This window comes from Pelodiscus sinensis, chromosome 4 (assembly GCF_049634645.1).
Source record: "Pelodiscus sinensis isolate JC-2024 chromosome 4, ASM4963464v1, whole genome shotgun sequence".
NCBI lineage: Eukaryota > Metazoa > Chordata > Testudines > Trionychidae > Pelodiscus > Pelodiscus sinensis.
The window spans coordinates 124,647,618-124,669,563 of NC_134714.1; the positions used below are offsets into that span (position 1 = coordinate 124,647,618).

Sequence of the window (21,946 nt, forward strand, 5' to 3'; positions counted from 1 at the left end):
CGGACCCGGATGACATAGCGGAAGTGGGGCGCCAGGACCGCTTCGCGGGGCTGCAGGCTTGGGGCGCTGCCTGAGAGAGGCCGCTCTAGCCGTCCTCTCTGTGGTCTGGAGGTTGTCTGGGCGGAGGCGCTCGCTGGTGCCTGCTGCAGAGGAGAACCCGGGCTGGGGCTGGGACTGAGGGACGGTTGGTACCTGCGCGGGGGGGGGAGCTGTTCTGTGCGCGCGCTGCATGTCCCCCCCCTCCCTCCACCCACCCACCTGCTGAGGTGGGGGGCGGGGTGTTTTCATGCGAGCGCGGGTGGCTGTGAGGGGACTGGTGCTGTGGGCAGGTGCTAATGAACTCTCCCTCCCTCCCTCCTTCCCTCCCAGGTGTGTCAGGCCCAGCCATGGCAGAGGGCCCCACGCACCTGCTGGAGGTTTGTCGCCTGAAGCTCTCCCAGTTCCTGTCTCGTGCCGAGCACAAGCACTTGGCCTGGCTGCGGGAGATCGAGGAGGAGGCCATGAAGATGTTTGATGGGTAGGCGCTGCCAGGGCTGCTGTCTCAGATGGGCCCCTTGGCAGGCTGCCCCTTCTCTCTGAGCCATCAGTGCCAGGGGTCCCTTTGGCGTGTCCCTGAGACAAGCAGCCTGTGCCTGATGCTTTTTCATCGCTTTTGTAGGATGGAGATGTTACGCACGCAACTAAGATGTCTCCGGGGCTAGTGATAATGATGCCAGTGCGATTTCAAACTAACGGCTGTCGAGGAGTCTGGCTTTCCCAGTTGCTTCTATAACGTTTCTTTTTGCCTCCGCTTACTAGTCGTTTCCCTTATCTGTATGTTGAGCTGTTTGTTTTAGCGTATACTGTTTAGTGGCTGCGGTCTTGCTAAAATGTCTCTAACCTGCTGATCGGAAAGACTGACAGCATCTCATTGTCCTTGCTTAATGAACAACATGTTGCTGGTATGGGGTGAACACTGTCACATTCAGGCAAGGAAACAAATTGTGTCTCTTGTGTTCTGTTTGTTGAACAGCAACTTAAGTGCTGAACCTGAGCTGATGCCCAAAACACCATCGCAGAAAAGACACCGAAGGAAGAAACGCTCTTTATCTCTTTTGGATAAGAACAATGAACTGACCAGAAAAAGGTAGGTGGTCATGGATCTCCTGTGCCAAAGACTTCACCAAGCCAAACGAAGCCACAGACAAAAAGCTAACATTCTTTAAATAAAAAAATGACTTACATCCATAACTAAGTACATGTACTTAAACGTAAGTATGCTAATAATATTTAATGTGATACTGCCAGGTCCATGTTCGTTCAAAAATCTCAGTTTCTATCTTACAGTAATGTAAAACAAATAGAAATGTTTTCAGGAATTTTTATCCCAATTAATACTTTTTTTGTAGATAAATTATTTCAATCATTTATGCTAGTGCAGTCTGTTGCTAATGCATGATAACCCGAAAGTGGAAAGTTTTAGAAGCTATAAGTTAAAAATGGAAACTGACCAATCTATTTTAATTGCCTGAGGAGAGAGAAATGCAGGACATATTCAAGGGGCATGAATTTAAATTTAAAGTGGATTTCTAGGATCCACTTTTATAAGATAAGCATCTAATATAGCTGCATACGTGTTTGGTTTTTTTAATCACATTTCTAACTAGTGTGTGAATTTAAAAAAGGAAGAGAGGTTTTATGCAACTAAAAAATAGTTCCTAAGACAAAAATGGCGTAGAAAACTAACCTCTTTTTCTCCTAACTGTTGTTTAAACTATCGTTAAATTATCAACTTGACATATCTATCCATTGTCTTTATCCTAGGGACTTTTTCATTTTGTTTACTTTGGGCATTTGACAGCTTTTTTTGTATAGTTGGTTTCACTATTACCCTTGTATAACTTGTTAGTTTCTGCTGTTGATTGCTGGGGGAGAGGAACCCCACACTACAGAGAAACACTTGAAAATATGAAAACAAAACCAGCATCAGGGAACCTTTAGTACCTGAAATACTTGTCAAACCCTCTCTCTTCATGGCTCACCAACCATTTTCAGCTTGCTGTCTGGTGCAAAAACTAAATTTGAGGGTTTTGAGGAAGATGTGTGCTGATTTCATGCTCCTGCCTTGCTGTGCTTACTGAATTCTGTAAGGAGTGATTCAGAAAGTAGTTAATAGCCTTTGAACCTCTCCTGTACCTCGAGTGCAAAGTACCCATCACTTTATTCAGAGCTGACCTTCTAGTCCACTTCTAGAAAGCTCACCAATTTAATCAATTTACAATAGATATGCTGTTTGATACCTGCCATTTAAAAACGTGTATCCCTCAAATGTCCCATGTACAATAGGGAAAAACTACTTACTCCTGGCAAGAGCTGTATGCAGTTAAACTGCTGCATGCATAGGATACCTTGTGTTCAATATTGTCTCATTAACCACGGTTAACCCCATAGCAGAAGGCAGGAAGAGAGATATGAACTAAAAAACTGAGGTTAAACTGGTTGGTAAAGAATGGGCAGAAAGGGAGAACGTGTCTAGAGACTACAGGGACTGTAAATGCCAGATAAAAGCTAGTTGCTTAGTTAAATTGTTAGCTTCTTTCCCCCTCCAAAAAGAGTGGTGTCTTAAAGCAGCAATTCCCAACCGCTGGGCCACAGTCCGCTGCCAGACCATGCTGCGGCTGGGGTACACCATTCTCGCCACAGCTGTTTAGCTGAGACGCTCAGGGCAGCGGTCTCCTCCTGGCTGCGGAAGAGTGCTTCCCTGTGTGGCAGGAGGGCCACGTAGAGCTGCTCCGCGTGGCCCTCCCGCCACACACAGAAACACCCTTCCATGGCTGGAGGAGACTCCACGCAGTCCTCCTGCCATACAGGGAATTGCTCTTCCACGGCCAAAGGAGACCCCACCTCTGCCCAGTGCTGGTTGGCTGAGAGGCAGGGCAGGATACTCCTCTCCCAACAGCCGTGGCAGGAGGGGAGGTGCTGCTGCAATATAGGAAGCAGTACAGGATTAAGTGAGGGGGGTGGGGCTAATGTTGGAGGGCTCTGGAGGCTGAGTTAGTAGTGGGGGAGAGCTAGGGGGGCAGGGCTGGAACAGGGGGGAAGGTCTGGGGGGTATTGGGGCTCTGGAAACTAGAAGCTGGTACGGGGGGGTTTAGTGGGGCAGGGGGCTGGCATTGGGGGGGTTAGGACTTGGATTAGTGGCTGGCAGTGGGACAGGTGGAAGGTTCTAGGAGTTAGGGCTGGCACTGGTGGCTGGGCTTTTGACAGATCAGTAATTTTTTATTCACCATTTGCATAATTAATATGCAAATAAAATTCTGCCTGTCCTCCGGAAGTTTGTGACGGGGCTTGCCAGTCCCCGGTATCAAAAAGGTTGGGAACCACTGTCATAAAGAAATTCACACCTTTGTGCTTAAAATAATCTAGGCTAAGGTTTTATAAACTGAATTGATTTTCTTGGTGCCCGACTTGACACCCCTTAAATAGGTCTTTCTTAGAAAGTGCTTTGAACCCACCTTCTCAAAATTCAGCCTCTCTAAAAGTTTATAATTTGGGCATTCCAAAAACACTCCCTCCTATGTAAGGAAATCTCAGGTTATGTGGGGAAGTTACCCCAGAACTCTGAGTCTTTCCGTTTAGAAAATAAACTTAATCTTAAGATGTTAGAGGGGTTGGTTTCAAGTTACACAAGGACACTTCTGTGTGCAGTCAAAATCTCATTTCAGAAGTTCTCTTGTTAACACTGCTTGCTTTGTACTTGAATTAGTTGTGATTAATTTCAGCCATGATGTTGGCAAAACTTCTTAATCCAACAGGCCTCACGCTGCAGAAAATTCTTTAGCAATTTCCTCCTATTTGTACTTACTTCTCCCCCATACATAGCATCGCCCCTTCAAATACTACTGCATCCTATTATATTCCCCTTCCTTGTCCAAGCTCTCTACGTTTAATTCTTAGGAGAAAAGTCAATAGGCTCCATTCTAGCAAGCCACCCTGTGTTGCATAGTATATCCAGCTGGGGCTCCAGATGCTGTCTGCATGTTAGCATCACTGGTGCAGAATGAGGGAATGATCCAGGAAAAAACAATGAGGTTTTAAATTGAATGAGAGGGTTTTGGTTTTTTTTATTAGTGAGGATAGTATTACTATAGATTGACAATCTGGCTCCTACCTTTTGTAAAGCACTTTGAGTGCGTCCATACAGCAGGGCTTAACATGAAATAAACTATGCAAATTGAGCTACGTCGATTGCATAGCTTATTTCAAAATAGCTTATTTCTAAATTGGGAACGTCTATTCCGCATTTATTTTGAAAAAGAGTACTCTTCCTCCGACTTCCCACACTCCTCGTACAGTGGGGGTTACAGGAGTCGGTGTATGAAGTCCTCCAGCTTGACAGTATTTCAGCATTATTTCGAAATAACTGCCTGCTGCATAGACATGGACTAAGTTATTTTGGAATAATGCTAGTTATTTCAAAATAATGTTGCTGGGTAGATGTACCTTAAGAGCTACTTAAATTGAGAAGTATCGTTATACCCATTTTACAGATGGCGTCAGAGGAAGGCCTTTTCCAATGTTGCCCAGTAGGCAGAGCAGAGAATAAAACCCAGCTCTCCTGAGTCACAGTCCAGTGTGTTTATTCCCTTAATCACATTTAAAATATTTATATCTGGAAAATAAGCATAATTGCATGTAAAAAATACTGAGGATCATGTCTACAGTCAGTGGTGTCAGTCTTAGCTTCTGAAATGGCTATAAGGAAAAAATCTTATTTGCCTTAAAAATGTCTTTGTTTTAAGGCTGTCAAGAAGGAGAAGCAGCCTCAAGCCAGCAGCCTCTAAGCAAGTTTCCCAAAGACTCCGAAGCAAAGAGGGACTAGAAAAATGCAGTGATGTGGAAAAAGAAGCATCTATTCCCTGTTGTGTAACAAGATTCCCCTCCAAGGTTGAAGCAGAGCTTCCTGCTCCATTGGAGGCAGTGGCTGAGAAACAAGAAGGGCGGGTTCCCTTGGCAGAAATCAGTGTCAATGATCGCTGTGGTGCTGACTTTTATTTGAAGGGAAATAGGCCTGAAATTATAGACCAGGCTTTGGAGATCTTCTCCCTGAGCACAGATGACCAAGCTCCCAAAAAGTCTGAGGTTACTGAACTGCAGCCTGTGTCTGCAGCCTCAGTATTGTTGATACCTGACACCCCTGAGGCAAAGGGGATAGGAGAAGCCCAAGGTGCTCCCAACTTTAGAAGAGCAAATACATCTACACCCAAAGCTGCTGTAAGTGGGGAGCCCGGAGCTGAAAATGTTGTCTCTGCTCAGGGGACAGAAAAGGAGCTTTTCCAGGACATAAAAGACAGCACTGGGACCTCGACCAGCTCCAAATCAAGCCGGCCCTCTGCGCACCGAAGCCAGAGGCGAAGGTCCCATAAGCCGCGCAGGGCCTCACTAGCAGAGAAATATTCACTTGTCAGCAAAAGAGAGAGCATGATCCGGAAATCTATCAGCAGGGCTGCCTCTAAGAGGAGAGCAGCTCGGGAGTCCTCTTCAGCCTCCAGTCACGTGAGCTGTAAGATTTAAGTCTGAAAGTTGATTCAGTCAGTCTTTGTTCAAAGCCTCTCTGCTCTGTCCATCAGTGTGGTGTTTGTGTGTGGCTCCCAGTCCCTCTCAGTCAGTGCTGCTTGTGCAGGAGCCCTACAACTGAAATTTTTAAATTTCACCCTATGTTGTTTTAAAGGTCCAAGAGTCCTCTTGTGTCTCTAGCTGAAACGCCAGGCCATGCCTTTCCTGCACAGTCTCTGGGTTCTGAAAGTATCTGCTGATATTAAGTTCCTTAAACTCTCTTGCTTGTAGAAATAAAGTGGCTTCCAGCTGATTCAGTTAAGTGCTGAAGGATGTGGGCTTTAGGCAAACAAAAGTAAATGCCATGGCACATTGTCGTCCTAATACTAAAAACTTGTAACTTTAAAAAAACAAACAAACCCTAACTTATGCATAAGACACTGTGGGGACCTAATTGAAATCAAAGCCATGAATAAGTTGATGGACATGAGAAACACCAGTCTTGAAACTTCAGGTAGGGTCACAGAGTGCTAACCTACTTGTTAATACTGCAGAATATTGAATCTGTCCTGTTGTTACCAAAAACACTTTCATCCCTAACAAAGATTTAAACTCTTTTTTCTAACTGAAATTCTGCACTATTAAATTTTCTAACTATGAAATTACTTGTGATCTTTCCACAATATTGCAGAACCTTTAGAGGTACTAAAGCAGTTTCTGGGCCATCGTGGTGCTTCTCAAGTTCATTGCCTGATGTAGCAACTTGTAGCTGTAAAAAGTCAGGCTTGTTGCTCATATGGAAATCTGGGTGTGGGAATGCAATGTGTCCCCAGAGAAGGGCTGTGTTGCACAGGAATAGTTGCTTATAGGATCCATCCGATTAAGACCACCAAGCTAGCTAGTGTCTTGCTTTATCCTTTTCCCTCCAGGCCATAGCTCCCTGGAGGTATTTGTGGATGAAGAAGCAACCAACAATGTCAGGTGAGGTTGCTCTGTCAAATAGCCAGAAACCATGGAAAATGTACAAGTTGTTCACATGCCCAGTCACTAAATTAATGCTTGTGCTGTCACTGTCAATTGTCACCTATGATTGAGGATGGTAGTTACATTCTTCATGCTGCATAGTTGTGGCCCTTCCTCAGACTGTCCATCTTGCATGCCTCTCCAACAGCAAGGCTGGTACAATCTCTGTTCTTCCTTTCAGATAACTGTATTGAGCTACCGAAAAAGGCTGATCTGTTTGCTGAATGTACAAGTGCGCTGCAAAATATTGCCAGCTTAACTAAGAAAGTGTTTCTTTATGCTCTTTCTATGAATATTTTTGGTTTGCTAGGTCCCATGTCTATTACTAACTTCCTGATCCCTGTGAACTAATTTTCCTTTCCATCCACATTACCAGATTGGAGAGCGGTGCAGTTTGTGGTCTTCAAGACTTGCAGGCCCATCTGTCCATGTCCCAGGTCTATGGCATATCTTTCTTATTGTCTTGAGTAATGCTAAGACCTTCCACAAAGGGTATAAACTCACTAGCATATAATTCAGCAATTTATTGTGCTGCCACCATCTGGCCTGTTTTAGTAGGGTTCTGTCTCATAGGGCATGTCTACACAGCAGCATTATTTTAGAATAATGACATTATTTCAAAATAACGTAAACCGTGTCTACACTACAAGCAGTTATTTCAACAAAACATCAAAATAATATTGAGCTTGAAGATCCTTACTCCTTGTAAAATGAGGATTACAGGGGTCAGAGTAAGCAGAAGTTGAAGGAAGAGTGTTTTTCCTTCAACTTCCTGCTGTGTAGACCGTGCCAAAAGCCGAAAAAAGCTATTTTGATTTAAGCTACGCAATTGATGTAGCTGAAGTTGCATATCTTAATTCGGCTTTAGCCCTGCTGTGTAGACATGCCCATACTTGAAGTACTTTCACTTTCTGCCTGAAGATTGTGAAGTTAGATTTCAATGCAAGAGTCTTGGCTCCAGCACGTGCAAACAGTTCTTCCATTGATCAGAATGAATACTTTGTTCCCACTGCACTTAGATAAAATTAATGTACTAAAGCAGACTTTCAGATTGTGATCTTAGTCACTTTTACCACGCACTTTGAAAATGCCTAGAAGCTTCTGACAGAGGCACCACAAGAGTAAAATCCATAATTTCTTTGCTTCCTCTGTGGAAGCTGATAACATGTCAAACCCCTCTCTTTATTTCCAGGCCTGAACTGGAGCCAAATGCTGAATGTGATGAGGTAAGACCCAGGTTGGACTTTTCCAAGACAAATGTAATAAGTTAATGGTATTGCTTCTTACCTGCCAGTTCCTGAGTCTAGATCGCTCTACAGAGCAGATATAATTACTATTACTGAAACTGGAGAATGTGTCTGTGGTATTGTTCTGTCCCCACTATCTAAAGAGGCAACACTTCTGAGGAAGTAAAGGACCCCCCCCCATCCCATCCCGTCCCATCCCCATCTTGAGTTTTGGTAGATTATGGCACTAGACTATTACTCCCAAGAACTGGCTTCAAATGCCTGTTGTGCTGTAGATTTTTTTTTTTATTACCTTGGATGAGTCATTTAGAGAAAGATGTTTAACAATATTTGTATTTAAAAATCTTGCCCTTACCCTCTTTCTCTTTCTTCTGTTTCTATATTGTATCCTTTTTACTCACCCTTTTGTGTCTATTTACAATGTCCGCTCCTTAGGTGCTATACAAAACACATTTTAACGCAACTGGGCCTAGAGTCTTTAGGCACCACCATAAGACAAATTAAGAACTTGTATCCGAACACTTTATAGTTTCAGTTCTCAAGACAACAACATTTTAGAACTTGATCCTAGTGCTTGTGGAGTGTGTGCCTTTCCTGACCTTTGTGGTGCATTGAGCTTGTTGCCCCGCTCAGTAGCTGGGAATCACTCCAGCCTCAATCTAGGGTTGTTTAAAACAGACTTGTAAAGGCAGTTTGCCAAGATATTTTTCAAAAGTGACTGGTAATCTTGGCTGTCTCAATTTGTGGGTCTCCACTTAGAAACTAGTGTAGCGATATCCCCCCTCCCCCCCCCCCCCCCAGAAATTACCAAGTACCCATTCACTGAAAATCCGGCCTAAGGTACCACAGGTTAGACACCCACATTTGCTAGTCAATCTAAAGTCTTGATCCTAGATTCCCACCCCCCAGTGGAGGAAGGACAAATCTGACCCATTTGCTTTTTGGATGGGTAATGTCTGTAACACTCACTTTCTGCTGTGCCTCTGCTCCATGATTGGGCATCCTGTGTCTGCAGTAGCCAGGACAGCATTTGGTGGGTTTGCCTTCCTGCCATTGCAAAGAGAAAGGAGCAGTTCCTGGCTTGTCTACACTGGCTGTAACCCTGTACATCCATAGTCCGTGGCTTTGCACCCCTCCTTTTCCCACTTCTCAGGATACAGAATCCTTGTTGAAGGCTTATTTCTGTGGGGGAGTTTTGCTAAAGCCTGCTTCCTTCTCCAACAGGCTCTCAAACACTTTCAGAAAACCTTCATTCTTCCAAATGAAGGCAGCCCTGTTGCGGAACAGTCAACTCAGACTGAAGAGCCAAATCAGGCAGAGCAGCAGCATTCAGAGAACAATGCAGGTAAATATGGTGGAGGCTCACTGTTGGCAAAGCAGCAAGGAAGCTTGGGACTGTGGAGATCCCTTAGGGGTTTATGAAAGATTAGATAGCCTAGATGGCAAAGACGCAAGACTAATTGTCTACACAGCAGCATGATTTCAGAATAACTAACGTTATTCTGTAATAACATAACCCACGTCTACACTTCAAGCAGCTATTTCAGCATAATGTCAAGCCGGAGGACTGCTTACTGTGACTCCTGTAACCCTCATTGTACGAGGAGTAAGGGAAGTCGAGGGAAGAGTGCTCTAACTCAGACTTCCTGCTGCGTAGGCAGCACCAAAAGTCGAAATAAGCTATTTCAACTTAAGATACACACTTGACATAGCTCAAGTAGTGTTGCTTATTTCGAGAGTAGCCCTGTGTAGACATGGCACTAGTGACTAAGCTTATCCTGCAAAGGCTCTTTCCAGCCTCCAGAGAACAGTAAGATTTGTCCTTTGCTGGATCTTTCCTTTATATTCGCACAATTTTGAAATAAACTGTGTTGTCTGACTGGACAGTCTGAACAAACCACTTCACTCTGAGCAACTAAAACTGTAGAGGAGAAATGAACCAAAATGAAGCTTTGAGCTTTACTTTTTGCTCTTAAAGAAGATACTAATGTTTGGACTAGTATCACTCTTGAGATGCATGAAACAGACTGAGGAGGAACAAGAGGAGATTGCAGCCCTTCTCTTAGCTCCTCACTTACAGGCAGTGAGATGGGATGAGATCGGATTTCACTGTAGGTAATATGTAATCCCATACGAGGGTCCTATTAAACCAGTGGTCACCAGCCAGTAGATTGGGATCTACTTGTAGATCTTGGAACCTTTGACAGGTGATCCTGAGAGGTTTGGCTGGGAGGCTATCAAGTGCTGGCACTACTTCTGTCCCTCTCAGCACTACCGTGCTGCTCCTGCCCTCTGCCTTGGAGGTGCCTCTCACCCCGGGAGCCTCCTGCTTGCTGTGCAAGGCACAGGAAGAAGAGGAGAGGTTGATGATGTCAGAATGCCCCTTCCTCCACCCTGTACCCCATCGCTACAGAGCAGAGTGGGGCAGGGATGGAGAGAGTTTGCTGGCTGCTTTGGGAGCGGTGCAGGGCCAGGGGAGCGGTGAGCCTGCCGTAGCCCCACTGCGTCACCACCCAGAAGCTGCCTGTGGTAAGTGGTGCCCAGCTGGAGCTCACATTCCAAACCCTGGCCTCAGTCCTTGCTGCACCCCAAATCCCTGCCTGATAAAAGCGAGTGAGCAGGGGTGGGGCCTCAGAGAAGGAGTGGGAAGGAGGCGGGGCAAGGATGTTTGGGTTTGAGGTAGGTCCTGGATTGCACTTAAGTGTTTTTTTGCTTAAAGAGGTTGGAGACCAGTGTTTTACCCCGTATCGTAGGGGTGTGGGTGGAACATCCAGAATCATTTTATGGGCTGTCTATCATCGAAAATCTCCCACCCAGAAGGTGCTTGATCATACAAGGTGCATATTCTAAAATTATTCTTTGTGATGGTTAATGCAGAGATACAAAACTAGTGTGTATATAGCTAGCGTACCCCTGTGTTATGTCAGTATGTTTCTAACTAGCACAGCTCTTAGCAATTGTGTTCTCCAGTACACTTGTGAAGTTTGTTTTAGGAGCTATGAAGACGACAACCTCTGGCATCTGAGCTCTGCTGCAGGAAATCTTTCATGTGAAGCTAACTGCTTTTTTCCCCTACAGAGAACCATTTGAAAAGGAGTGGCACTCCTCAGAGCTCTGGGAGCAAGGAGCAACCCCAGAACACTCAGCCTCTAGAACAGCCCTCAGGTATCCGGTATGTTCCCTTTTTGGACTCTGGCTGGGAGAGAGAAAAAGGAATAGACTAGTGATCTGGAATGACTGAGTTATTCTCTATCGAGTAACTTGGTTGAAGGCTTTGGTTTGATTGGCCAGAGAAGGTTTCAAATCCTCTTAAATCTCCCAGAATTTTGGGCTTCTAGATTTTCATCAGTTTAATATGAAATAGGGTCTCTTGAAAGGCTTGGTGAATTAAGCATAGATGGGACTAGAACGGGCAAAATATGGCCCAAGCACTGCATCTGGCTTGCCGTGATCCTATGAAGTGGTGTTTGGCAGGCTCCCAGCCTGCCATGTTCCATGCGTCTTTCGAAGTGACTGGCTGCCAGCGCTAGCCTGTGCTTCTCTGTGTGGCACACACCCGAAACTGGCCAATAAAAGCTGCCTGGGCTATGCTTGCAGCATACAGAGGCCCCCCCACCCCTCTTCGTGCACTGCACGGAGACGTTCAGGCTGGGCCCGGCAACTGACTGCTTTGAGTGGAGCGTGGTAGGCAGTGAACCTGCCTGAAGTTCTTCCCCAACTCCCTGTCCCAGGTCACAACCCAAATCCTCTGCACATCTGCCCCTGGTCGCAACTCCCTCCCAGACCCTGAACCACCTCCACCAGGTCACAATGCTCTCCTGCAGCTAAAGCCCCTCCCAGACCCCACAACCTCTCCTGCATCCCATTCCCCTACCCCAAGCTCCTTTCTGCACCCATTCTCCATCCCAGACTCCAAACCTCCTCCATAGAAAATTGAGACTTTTGACCACTTACCAAATTCTTGAAGTGCCTCTCTTCTCTTCTCCCCCCCCCCCCCCCCCCCCCCCCCCAACCAGTCTTGCCCACCCCTTTTCTAGAACCTAAGTTTCACTGTGTGCAGGTCACTTAATCAGCTTGTCTGCTTTCTGTTTTATGGATGGGGAGTTGTGCCCCTTGCCTCCCAAGGATACAATAAGAAACTGTGTTTGTAACTCTTTAAGTGCTGCTTGGAGAGGAGTAGTTGGGGACCTAAGGATGCTGCACAACAACTTCCTAGAATAGCTTGAACAAACTTTTACCCTAAATGCCTAAGTTGCTGATTCTAGCTGTGAGACTAGCATCTACTGAAGCTGGCTGGGGCTGGAGAATAAAACTGCGGTTGCTTAGTGAGAGAACCTATCTTCGTTATCGTTTTGTAGACCAGTAATCCGTCATTCTTTATACCTCCTCCATGCCCTTTTTCTAGCATCTTCATTGCTGTGTGTTCTAAATAATTGGTGTATTCATGTAGATGCCACAGATCACTTGGTAGTGCTGTAGAAGCAGCTGAGACTGTATAAAATAAATTAAAGGCTGAGGGGAGGCCCGGACTACTTCTTGAGCTGCATCAATAAAGCAACCTTTACTCTTTAAGGAGACCGAGTTATAAACAAGCAGTGGGTGAGCTGTGTAATGGGCAGCAGCTAGAAGACTGTGACCTCTCCCCTTCATATAAGACCAAGACTCTAGCCTCACCCAGCCCTGTCAGCAAGGTGAGTAGGTGCCATGGCCCCAGGCCGCTCTCCCTCTTCTGGATTCTCTTTTGTGGCAGGTCTGATGCCCTGTGCTCTCCTTGTAGGTTGTGCGTCCATTCAAACAATTTCTACAGACGGTGCAGAAGAACCAGCTACTCCTGACACCAGGGCCCACAGGGCACAGTAGTGTCATGAAAAGCCTTATCAAACGCAACACTCCTACCCGACCAGATTCCAAGGTAAAGGTGATCACTTTCCTTAAGGGTGAGAAGGGAAGAGCAAATGTGTGGGAGTGGTGGGCAGAGTTGTCTGCTTTTAAGTTCTCACTGCAAATCTGCATTACAAGCTGTTCCTCATTTGGAATCTTTAAATGGTACCAAAGAGCAAACTTAAATCACAACTTGTCCCATTCCAAGATGCTGACGGAATGTTAGATCCAAAATCCAAACTCTTCTCTCAGTGGTCTTGGCAGAAAAGCTAAAAACTGAATGGGCCACGAAGATTAGTTTCCCCTTTGGTGTCTGGGGATGTTTGTTCCAGAGCAATACTCACTGGTGTTACAAGAGAACAATGCTCCCTGTCCCCGGCAAGGTGTGTATAGGTGTGCACTGCCAGGCTATTATCTGTATGAAATTGACTGCCTGTCATGTTCTAGCTTAACCCAGTGACCATTTCCTCCATGCCAAGTGCTGGGTTAAGGGTGGTTTCCCGTAGCAGCTGTCTGTATAGCTGCTTAGTAGGTTTACTTTTGGGGAACTGCATGCACAGTATTTCTAGAATTTTGCAAATGTACTTGTCAAAATAACAAAATATGCCACTTTTAATTAGTTTGGCAATGGCATTTCAAAATTACCTGTTAGCCAATATGTCTAACAATACAGATGCACGCACAAATTCCTCTAGTAGAGACCCCTAGTTCCTCCTTCTCTGCTAGAGCATAGTTGGGGGTCAAACAACACCTCGTCTCCCCGCCCCAACCCACACACTCACAGAAACTATCCTTCTAGAACCCAGGGATCCAGAGGGAAAAACAGCCTGATGCTGGGTCCCAGGCTTGCATGAAGTTTCCTGTGCATTTCCACTTTTTTCTTTTAAGATGTGCTAAGGGACTGCACCTGCTGAAACCTTCCAGTCCTCTTTCCCTCCCTCCCCTCCCCCCCCCCCATGCCCTGCCCCTGGGCCTTGTGTTCTATTGCAAGCTGCTCCATTGGCCCCCAGTGGTGGCCAAATCTCTGCAGCTGATTTCAGGGCGAGGAAATTGTGCATGCCCAATGTAGTGTTATGCTTATAAGAACTACACAGGATCTTTTTCAGGGGAAAAGGCAATACACTGTGTTTTATTGAGAGTACAGTAGAGAAGTAGTTAGCATATGAGACGCACACGCATATGTCCATGGTGGCTAAAGTCAGTCTTACTGGCCAGGCAAGGCTTACTAAGGTAAATTCTCGTTGGGGTCTGTGGGTTATCCAGTGTCATGCTGCTATCATCCGCCTTTAGGAGGTGTTAATCTGTATTCTGCAAGAGTTATCCTTTGATAGTGTTCAGGATTCCCATCGTTTCTCATTCTTGGGCTGTCTACACTGGCGCGATCTTGTGCCAAAGTGGCCGCTTTTGTGCAAAAACTTGCTGCTTGTCTACACTGGCCGCGAGTTCTTGCGCAAGTATACTGACATTCTAATGAATGAAAGCAGTGCTGCTTGCGCAAGAAGTATGATGCTCCCACTCAGGCTGTGTCCAGACTCAGGGGTTTTTTCGGGAAAAGTAGCCTTTTCCCGAAAAAACTTCCCCTGCGTCCAGACTCAAGCCACGTTCTTTCGAAATAATTTCGAAAGAACGCGGCTTTTCTTTCGATGGCGGTAAACCTCGTTTCACGAGGAAGAACGCCTTCTTTCGAAAGTTCCTCTTTCGAAAGAAGGCATTCTTCAATGTAAATAGGGCTTCCTCGAAAGAGAGCATCCAGACTCGCTGGGTGCTCTCTTTCGAAAAAGCGGATTGCTCTTTCGAAAGATCCACCTGCAGTCTAGACGCAATCTTTCGAAAGATGCTTTTGAAAGAGCCTTTTTCGAAAGAAGCCTGCAGTCTAGACATAGCCTCAGGAATAAGCCCTCTTGCACAACTGCTCTTGCGCAAGAGGCCAGTGTAGACAGGCAACATGAATTTCTTGTGCAAGAAAGCCCTATGGTTAAAATGGCCATCAGAGCTTTCTTGCGCAAGAGAGCATCTGCACTGGCATGGATGCTCTTGCGCAAAAGCACATGCCAGTGTAGATGCTCTCTTGCACAACTACTTTAACGCTAGAACTCTTGCATTAAAGAGTTTTTGCGCAAGATCATGCCAGTGTAGGTGTAGCCTTGGTGGGATCTTTGCCTGTCTCCAGGGTTCATCAAGGCTGCTAATTCAATTCAGCCTCAAGAGACAACACATGTTTCCTTGCATCTTAAGTTTCTACTTCCTGATCACCTGGACGTCTGTGATGGCTTTTACACTTACACACGCACACACCCTCCACTCACACCACATAATGGTGCAGTTTCAGACAAGATCAATAATTACTAAAAGACACAACTTAGTTTGTGATGCAGACATGAGGAGCAACTTGATTTGTAATGCTAACAGGGAGCAAGGCCTTACACTAAACATTATCTAACCATGGGAGAGAGAGAGAGAAAGCTACAGAATTTATAAACAAGTCATTATACATGAAATTATATATCATGCTTATAGTCTTATAACCAATACTAACTAAAATATACATTTTTTTGCTACAGTGGAATTCTGCAGAATTCCCTCAGGAGTATAATTTGCTCCTGAGGTAATGGTGGTATTAGTGCTGCATTGGGTGAGGGGAAGATCATGCAAGGAAAGCAAAGCTTTAGATGTATTTCTGTATATTTGAAAATGTGCATTTTTATAACTCCTTTATGGTATAGGGCCACCTTAAAATCATAATGAATCTGGTCTTGCATTGCCCTGTGAGTTAGCTAATATCAGAGTCTCAACACACATTGTGATCTTGAACATAAACTCCATAAGGTATTTTTATGCATGTAGAGAAATCTTGAATATTCTGCAGGGCGACTGAGGGAGGCAGGAGGGACATCTGCCCTGGGGTCTGGAAATTTATAAGCATCCAGAACTCGCTGCTAATACTATAGGTACGGTGACCATAAGCCCCTTTTTTTCCAGGACAGTCCTGGATTTAAGGGCTCTGTCCTGGTTTCCCGATAAAGGCAGCAAATGTCCCGGAAAACCCGTTGGGATCCGGCTACAAATGGCACCGCCATTCCCCACCCCCGTCCACCTGGGACACCTTCGCAGACACCCAGCACTAGTGTGGCCCAACAGCAACACCCCGCCTCCACCCAGCACATAAGCGACTCCCTTGGTGCTTTGCGTGGGCACCCAGGGCCGCTGCCGTTGGTGCACAGTATCCGGAGCACCAAGCTCCCCCTGCGGCACGTGTTGCCATCTGGCACGTTTTTTTTCCTCCTTCTCCTCCTCCTCCCCTGTGGCCCTTCCCTCCTGCTGTGTGACTGCCAGCCTGGCCACGCTGCCTCCTCCATCCCCAGGCAGCTGCTGCTGGAGGGGGAGGGGGATAAACCCGGCAAGTCGCTCCTGGGAGCTGCTGCCGGAGTCCTGGCAGAGACTGCACAGAGCCCGGCTGGAGCGCTACAGAGTGGGGTATGTTTGGGCTCTGCCGGTGTGCTCTCTGCATGGTCCCAGGAGGGCTGAGGGGAGTGAAAAGGGCAGGAGTCAGGACAGCAGAAGAGGGTGAGGTGTTGGGGGACAGCAGGAGCAAGGGGAGGAGACATGACAGCAGAGGGAAACGGTAGCGGTTCTGAGTGCTCTGTGTGCCACAGTGGCACATCCAAAAAAGCCACATGAACTCAGTAGTGGTGCGCAACACAAAATCCATTCTGCTCGTGGGAGGAAACTCTTAGAGGGAACATTTCTCCCCGCCTCTCTGTCCCTCCCACTCCTGAGTTAATGTCACACACATTGGGTTAATGTAATTGCAGGATAGTTGCATGAGGGGGGGTTTGGTGGGGGTCACATGACACCTTTTACTTCTGATCATGTGTCCATCTGGTCTTGACTCTGAGAGTGTTACCTCCAGAGGCATGGCTAATGGGGATCAGGGAGTATGGCTAATGTGTCCCTAATTTTGGTTCAGAAAAATATGGTCAGCATAACTATAGGGAAGCAGCAGGCCCTTTTAATCACTGGTGGAGCCCTGGGCAATGTTGAAAGGCTGGCTGGGGGAGGCTAGCCTCCAGTCCCACCTCTTCTGCCTGAGGCCCCACCTCTTCTGGGGGCCTGAGATCTGGCCCCCCTCCTTGCCATGGGGCCTGGCAATTCTGTTAGCAGCCTTGTTATTCTGCTACATTCAGCCAAAACTCATCATATTTTGGGATTGCCAAACTCCAGGATCATCAGCAGACACTACTTTGAATCTGAAATCAGGTGTTTGCTGTCCAGTAGCCTGCTGGACATTTGTAAGACAAGCAGCACAAAGTCTGGAGTTGAGAAGCAATTTGGCTGCTTCATCATCATCATCACTCACTGCTAGGTAAGATGAGAGTAAAGTCCAAAGGTTATGGTTCTAGGTTTACTCAACTAGTTGCAAAAGCAGTAATCCTTGTTTCTCCTTTCTAAACAGGGGGATTTTGTTGTAAGTAATGACTCCCTAATCACTGGTGCCTTGGGCTCATGGTGAACACATTTATCACCTCTCTAATGGGCACTGGCAGACTTTTAACCTCACCACTAATCTGCGCACAGACCTAGTATTATTTTCAGAGTCTTCTCTGAGAATGAAGTTATGCACTGGGAAGCATGTGGAGGTGTGCACACCAGGAAGTGAGTGAAATTGTTCAGTGGCCCAAAGGGGATCTGAGTGTCTGAATGAAATTCCGCCGTGGCAAATACAAACTGCGAATCTCTGAAGGGGACTGCTAATGGATAGCTCAAAGGCTGTAAAATGCTTTCCATGGGAAATAGTGGAAGAGCTACTACTTACTGTCACTCAGACTAAGCTGGCCAAAACCCAGGAGAGTATACTGTAGGGAACAATCATGCTTTAGCCACTGGGAATGAACTAATCTTAAAAGATCTTACATTCTGTCTTCTACACTAAAAACCTCAACATATACTGTCTAGTGTCTTGGAAAAAAATCATTACCCACTCTTCCACCTGGCCTTGTGACTGGCTATGCTGATCAGTATCCAATGCTAGAGGCTCCCAGAGGATGAGGTGCCTTGTGTAATTCTGAGCTGAGCGCTCCAAAGCCAGCCAGTTCCTAGGAGACCTTTTCCTCAATGCAGTAGTGGCAATGGTATTTAATCTGCACCAGTTAAATGACTTCTGCTCTACTCAAGTTTGAGTCTCCCAAATGCAGCAGCAAGAGAGTTAACCAGCAGCTAGAGCCCTGTTGTGAGCACCTATTTTATTGAGTGCAATTATGGCCATGTTGATGAAAGGAAAGCTATTCCATGGGATGTGGATTCACCACATCAGGACAATGCCTCTTGTTGCTCCTTCCAACACTATTCGTTGTGGTGGATTTAGCAGCTACAGGACAATACTTATTGCAGTTCTCTTTCCGGCAGAGAACAACCTTCAAAAATGAAAGGAGGTTGACCATATGCTGCTCAGCTTATCCACTTTGTGCCAATGCATGATGCTCCGTGTCTAGAAAACATCCCTTCAGTTAGAAGCAAGGATGAGGTAGTGTGTTTATATAGACATCATGGGGCTGGTTGCTTCTGTATATTTATACCTGGCTGGTGCTTTGGTATCACAGACCTTGTTTAACATCTGTATCCTTTGTGACTGGGGCTGTTAACTTCAGTCTCTTTCCAAATATAAAAAAACACTGCTCTGTTCCTCTTCTGCTGCTCCTCAGGACCAGTGCAGGAAGCTTAGTACTGATTCCTTGTTGAGCTCTCTTGCCTTCTAAGTTGATTAAGAACTTAACTTCTGAGTGCTCTGAGCTTGAGTCAGAAGATCTCACCTAGTTCTCTTGGCCAGCTGTGCACGGCCCTGTGGCTAAAAATGACATGTTAAGGGGTCTCTTCAGTGCTCTGAAAAGAATGGAGAAATCTTCACATTTTTAACATTAAAAGCTAGCTAGTAGTATTAGTTGGTTTGTGGTGAACACAGCAGCACAGTCACTGATGGTGTCTTTGCCTAAATGTTTCCTCTGCAGTAACTGTTTCTGCTTGGATGTTGGGCCTGAGGTGTCTTACACACTGGAACTGCCCCACTCCCCTTCCAAGCTCCTTTTCCACTCCAGGAGATAGAGCGGCTGAATTGGCACTGCTGCCAAGACAGCCCTATCTCTCTTCTGACACATGCCTGTTCTGGAGGGAGTGTGACTCTGTCTCTGACTGAAGCTGCAGTTTCCAGTTGTCTTGTCTCTGGCTTCCTACGCCTAAGTAGCCTGGTACAGAAACCAGCCCCTTCAGCTGGGCATAATCTGAGCTTCCTGCCTGCCCCAGGAGAAGGAGCGGCAACGGCTGGAGAGCCTGAGAAAGAAGCAGGAGGCCGAGCAACAAAGAAAACAGAAAGTTGAGGAGGAAAAGAGACGGCGCCTTGAGGAGATGAAATTGTGAGTGGCTGCCCCTTCAGCTGCTCCTTTTCTGGCTCCATTCTGAATCACTGAGGTCATGTCTGCACTGGTGTCTTGCTCTGAATACTGCCATTGGTAGTTAGCTACAGGTGCCTTGGGCAAAGAGCTAGCGTAGATGATGTACAGCCACTGTTGGTACCAGTGGTGCCTATAAGGACAGGCTGTGCCACTGCAAGGCTCTTACACTCTGCATTGGGGGTTTATATCAGTGCACTAACTACTCCAATGTTGGGGCATTGATATCTATAACTAAGGCAAATTTCCACTGCAGGCAAAGCTAACTGTCCCCGCTCCCGCTTGCTCCCCAGGAAACGTGAGGAGCGTTTGAAGAAGGCATTGCAAGCTCGGGAAAGGGTGGAGCAGATGGAGGAGGAAAAGAAGAAGCGGATGGAACAGAAACTCTCTCAAACTGAGGAGAAGAGTGAGAAGGTAAGAGACCCAATCAGGAAACTGAGCTCTTGGGGGCAGCTGGGTTTTCACAAGGCAGCGAATGCAGTAGGCAACAGTGATGGGTTGCTTCACTGTGTGAGTAACATATTGGCTCTTACTAAAATCCTCAATGCTAGTGACAATGACCACAGGACCATGAGTGGGTAACGAGCCATGCACAATTAGAGCAAAAAGTTACTTAAGGGCCTTTGTTCAACAGGGAAAAGTCTCTTCTCCGTCACATCCATGCAACAGTATTAGTTATTCTGATTGTGGATTTCAGTGTCTCTGGTACTCTAAGCTCTTTGAGTGGTTGTGACTGGCTTGGGCACAGAGATTCCTTTGTGTCTGTCTGCCACTTGATGTGCTGAAATATCACTGAACTTTCCTGACAATCATGGGTGCCCCTCAGTCCTCTGTCCAGCTGACTCAGGCCCTCCAACACTAGTACAGGGATGGGGTTATAGCCTACAGCAATATAATATAGACACTGAGAAGCTCAGCACCCAGGCACAGTGGGACCTGAACCCCAGATAAATCTATTTTACTCTATATATACAATTTTATACAGAGGAAGCTCACTTTGTCCACCTTCTTTCTTGTGTAAAAAGAGCGCTACAAGGCTCCCCCCCCCCGCCCCCTGTAACAATTTACTGTCACTGGTTTATTGACAAACAGAAGTAAGTTTCATTTTCTATAAAAAGTGATTTCAGTGTTGTAAGTAATGACACAGAACAAAGTTAGTTACTAAGCAAAATAAAAGACAATGCGCCAGCTAAACATTAAAACTTATACATGGATTAACTTACTCTAACAGTAGTTCTAAACATCTTCTTTCACAGTCTGGAATCCTCCCAGTCTGAGCTTAATCTTTCCCTTGTTCAGTCATAGATATTTCTAGCTGTCATCTTGGATGATAAGCAGGGGAATCTTGACATCTGGCAGCAGCCCTTATTGTTTGGCTTCCCACCTCCATACAGAGTTTTCCAAAGGCAGGAATCCTTTGTGTTCAGTTTAAACTTTTTCTCACTTTTGGTGGGAAAAGTACAACATCCAAAATGAATCCCAGCATCGGGTGACCTAAGCACATGTCCCATGGGGACTCCTCCCCTCCTATGGACTGGCTCATAGGAAAATCAAACCCGTTTACAGATCATTGACCTGGTCAATGAGTAATCAAGTTTCTGAAATAACCTTAATGGCCTTCACTTAGCATGTCTGCATCAGTAACACAGGTTAATACTTCATATTTCTAACTTCAAATTCAGGAATAATAGAATATACACATTCAGCAGGTTATCCCCTTTCAAATGATACTTAACAAAGTATTTTGCGTAAAGTATTTTCAAGTTATGCATATTCATAACATTATTTCCTTAAAGCATATAGTTAGCCCTGTAGCAGCTAGACTACAAGAGTTGGGCCCATGTTGAGTGGGAAAACAACCAGGTGCTCAGGTTTGGCTTGGCTCAGTTCTCCTCCAGCCTATGGGGTCAGCCCAGTGCCAGCTGTGTACCCCATCGCTGCCAGCTGGCACCATTTCACTGTGCTTTGTGTGAACAGCAGAGTGACAAGCACTGATTTCTTGGCATGCTTGTTACACAGCACAGTCAGTGTAGCTGAAAGCAGCAAGAGAGAGGTTCACTGCGGTGCTGACTCTTTGGATGACCTCTGATGTTGCTGAATCAGGTTTCCTAGCAGGGTTGTGCTCAAATCAAAGAACAACTTGACTCTCTTGGGTTTGGGACAGGTGCACTTGGTTCTGTTCCCAGTCAGGCCTAAAATTAGGTCCAAACAGACCTGTACTTAGAACAGAAATTAACTCTGTTCACGCTGTACTAAAACATGTGAGCCATTCCTACAGTTCACCTTTAGTGCAAGGGCCAATGCTCCTGCAACTGGATGCAGCACGTGTAGTGGAAGAGCTACTTTCTTAGATACCAGCCTACAGAAAGCATGTGTGTGTGGGTGGGTGAGTGGTACACGCTTCACTGGGGCTTTGGACTTTCAGTCTGCTCCAGAAAAAGGTATTTCCTCCATGGGCTAGGATGAACTCCACACACCTGAAAAGCTCCTGTGTTTTCTTTCTATGGTAGATAAGCATGGCAAGATGGTCCCATAGGAGGCTGGGTAGGGTCCAGACCTGATGTGTGTGTGATTTTTCTCAGGTGCGAGAAGAAAAGGTTGTAGAAGAAAAGATGAAGAAAAAGATAATTAAGAAACCTGGGGATATGGAGACCCGAAAACAGAAAGTGCTGAACATGGTAAGAGCAAGATCAGACCCCATCCCATAGGGGAAGAGTTTGATGGGGAAGCCTACAGTGTTTTGCATATGGGGAAGCGGGCAGAACAGGGAACAGTAGATAGCTATGGGAGAACAGACAACGAGTGTGTCAGATTAGGTAT

At 46.0% G+C, this 21,946-nt stretch overlaps 1 protein-coding gene across 2 annotated transcripts in view; it reads left to right on the forward strand.

The window, feature by feature from the left end:
* The first annotated feature begins 5 nt into the window (after positions 1–5).
* The window catches only part of LOC102458643 (inner centromere protein-like), a 28,415-nt gene continuing 6,474 nt past the window's right edge, over positions 6–21,946 (forward strand). For both annotated transcript variants that reach the window (XM_006111736.4, XM_075928361.1), the window contains exons 1-13: positions 6–184; positions 370–517; positions 1,013–1,126; positions 4,782–5,542; positions 6,465–6,516; positions 7,751–7,784; positions 9,030–9,150; positions 10,884–10,977; positions 12,379–12,496; positions 12,583–12,717; positions 18,981–19,090; positions 19,420–19,540; positions 21,709–21,804. In XM_006111736.4, coding sequence (XP_006111798.2) covers positions 387–517; positions 1,013–1,126; positions 4,782–5,542; positions 6,465–6,516; positions 7,751–7,784; positions 9,030–9,150; positions 10,884–10,977; positions 12,379–12,496; positions 12,583–12,717; positions 18,981–19,090; positions 19,420–19,540; positions 21,709–21,804 — 1,887 coding nt within the window. In that variant the 5' untranslated portion in view covers positions 6–184; positions 370–386. The remainder of the gene's footprint in view (positions 185–369; positions 518–1,012; positions 1,127–4,781; positions 5,543–6,464; positions 6,517–7,750; positions 7,785–9,029; positions 9,151–10,883; positions 10,978–12,378; positions 12,497–12,582; positions 12,718–18,980; positions 19,091–19,419; positions 19,541–21,708; positions 21,805–21,946) is intronic.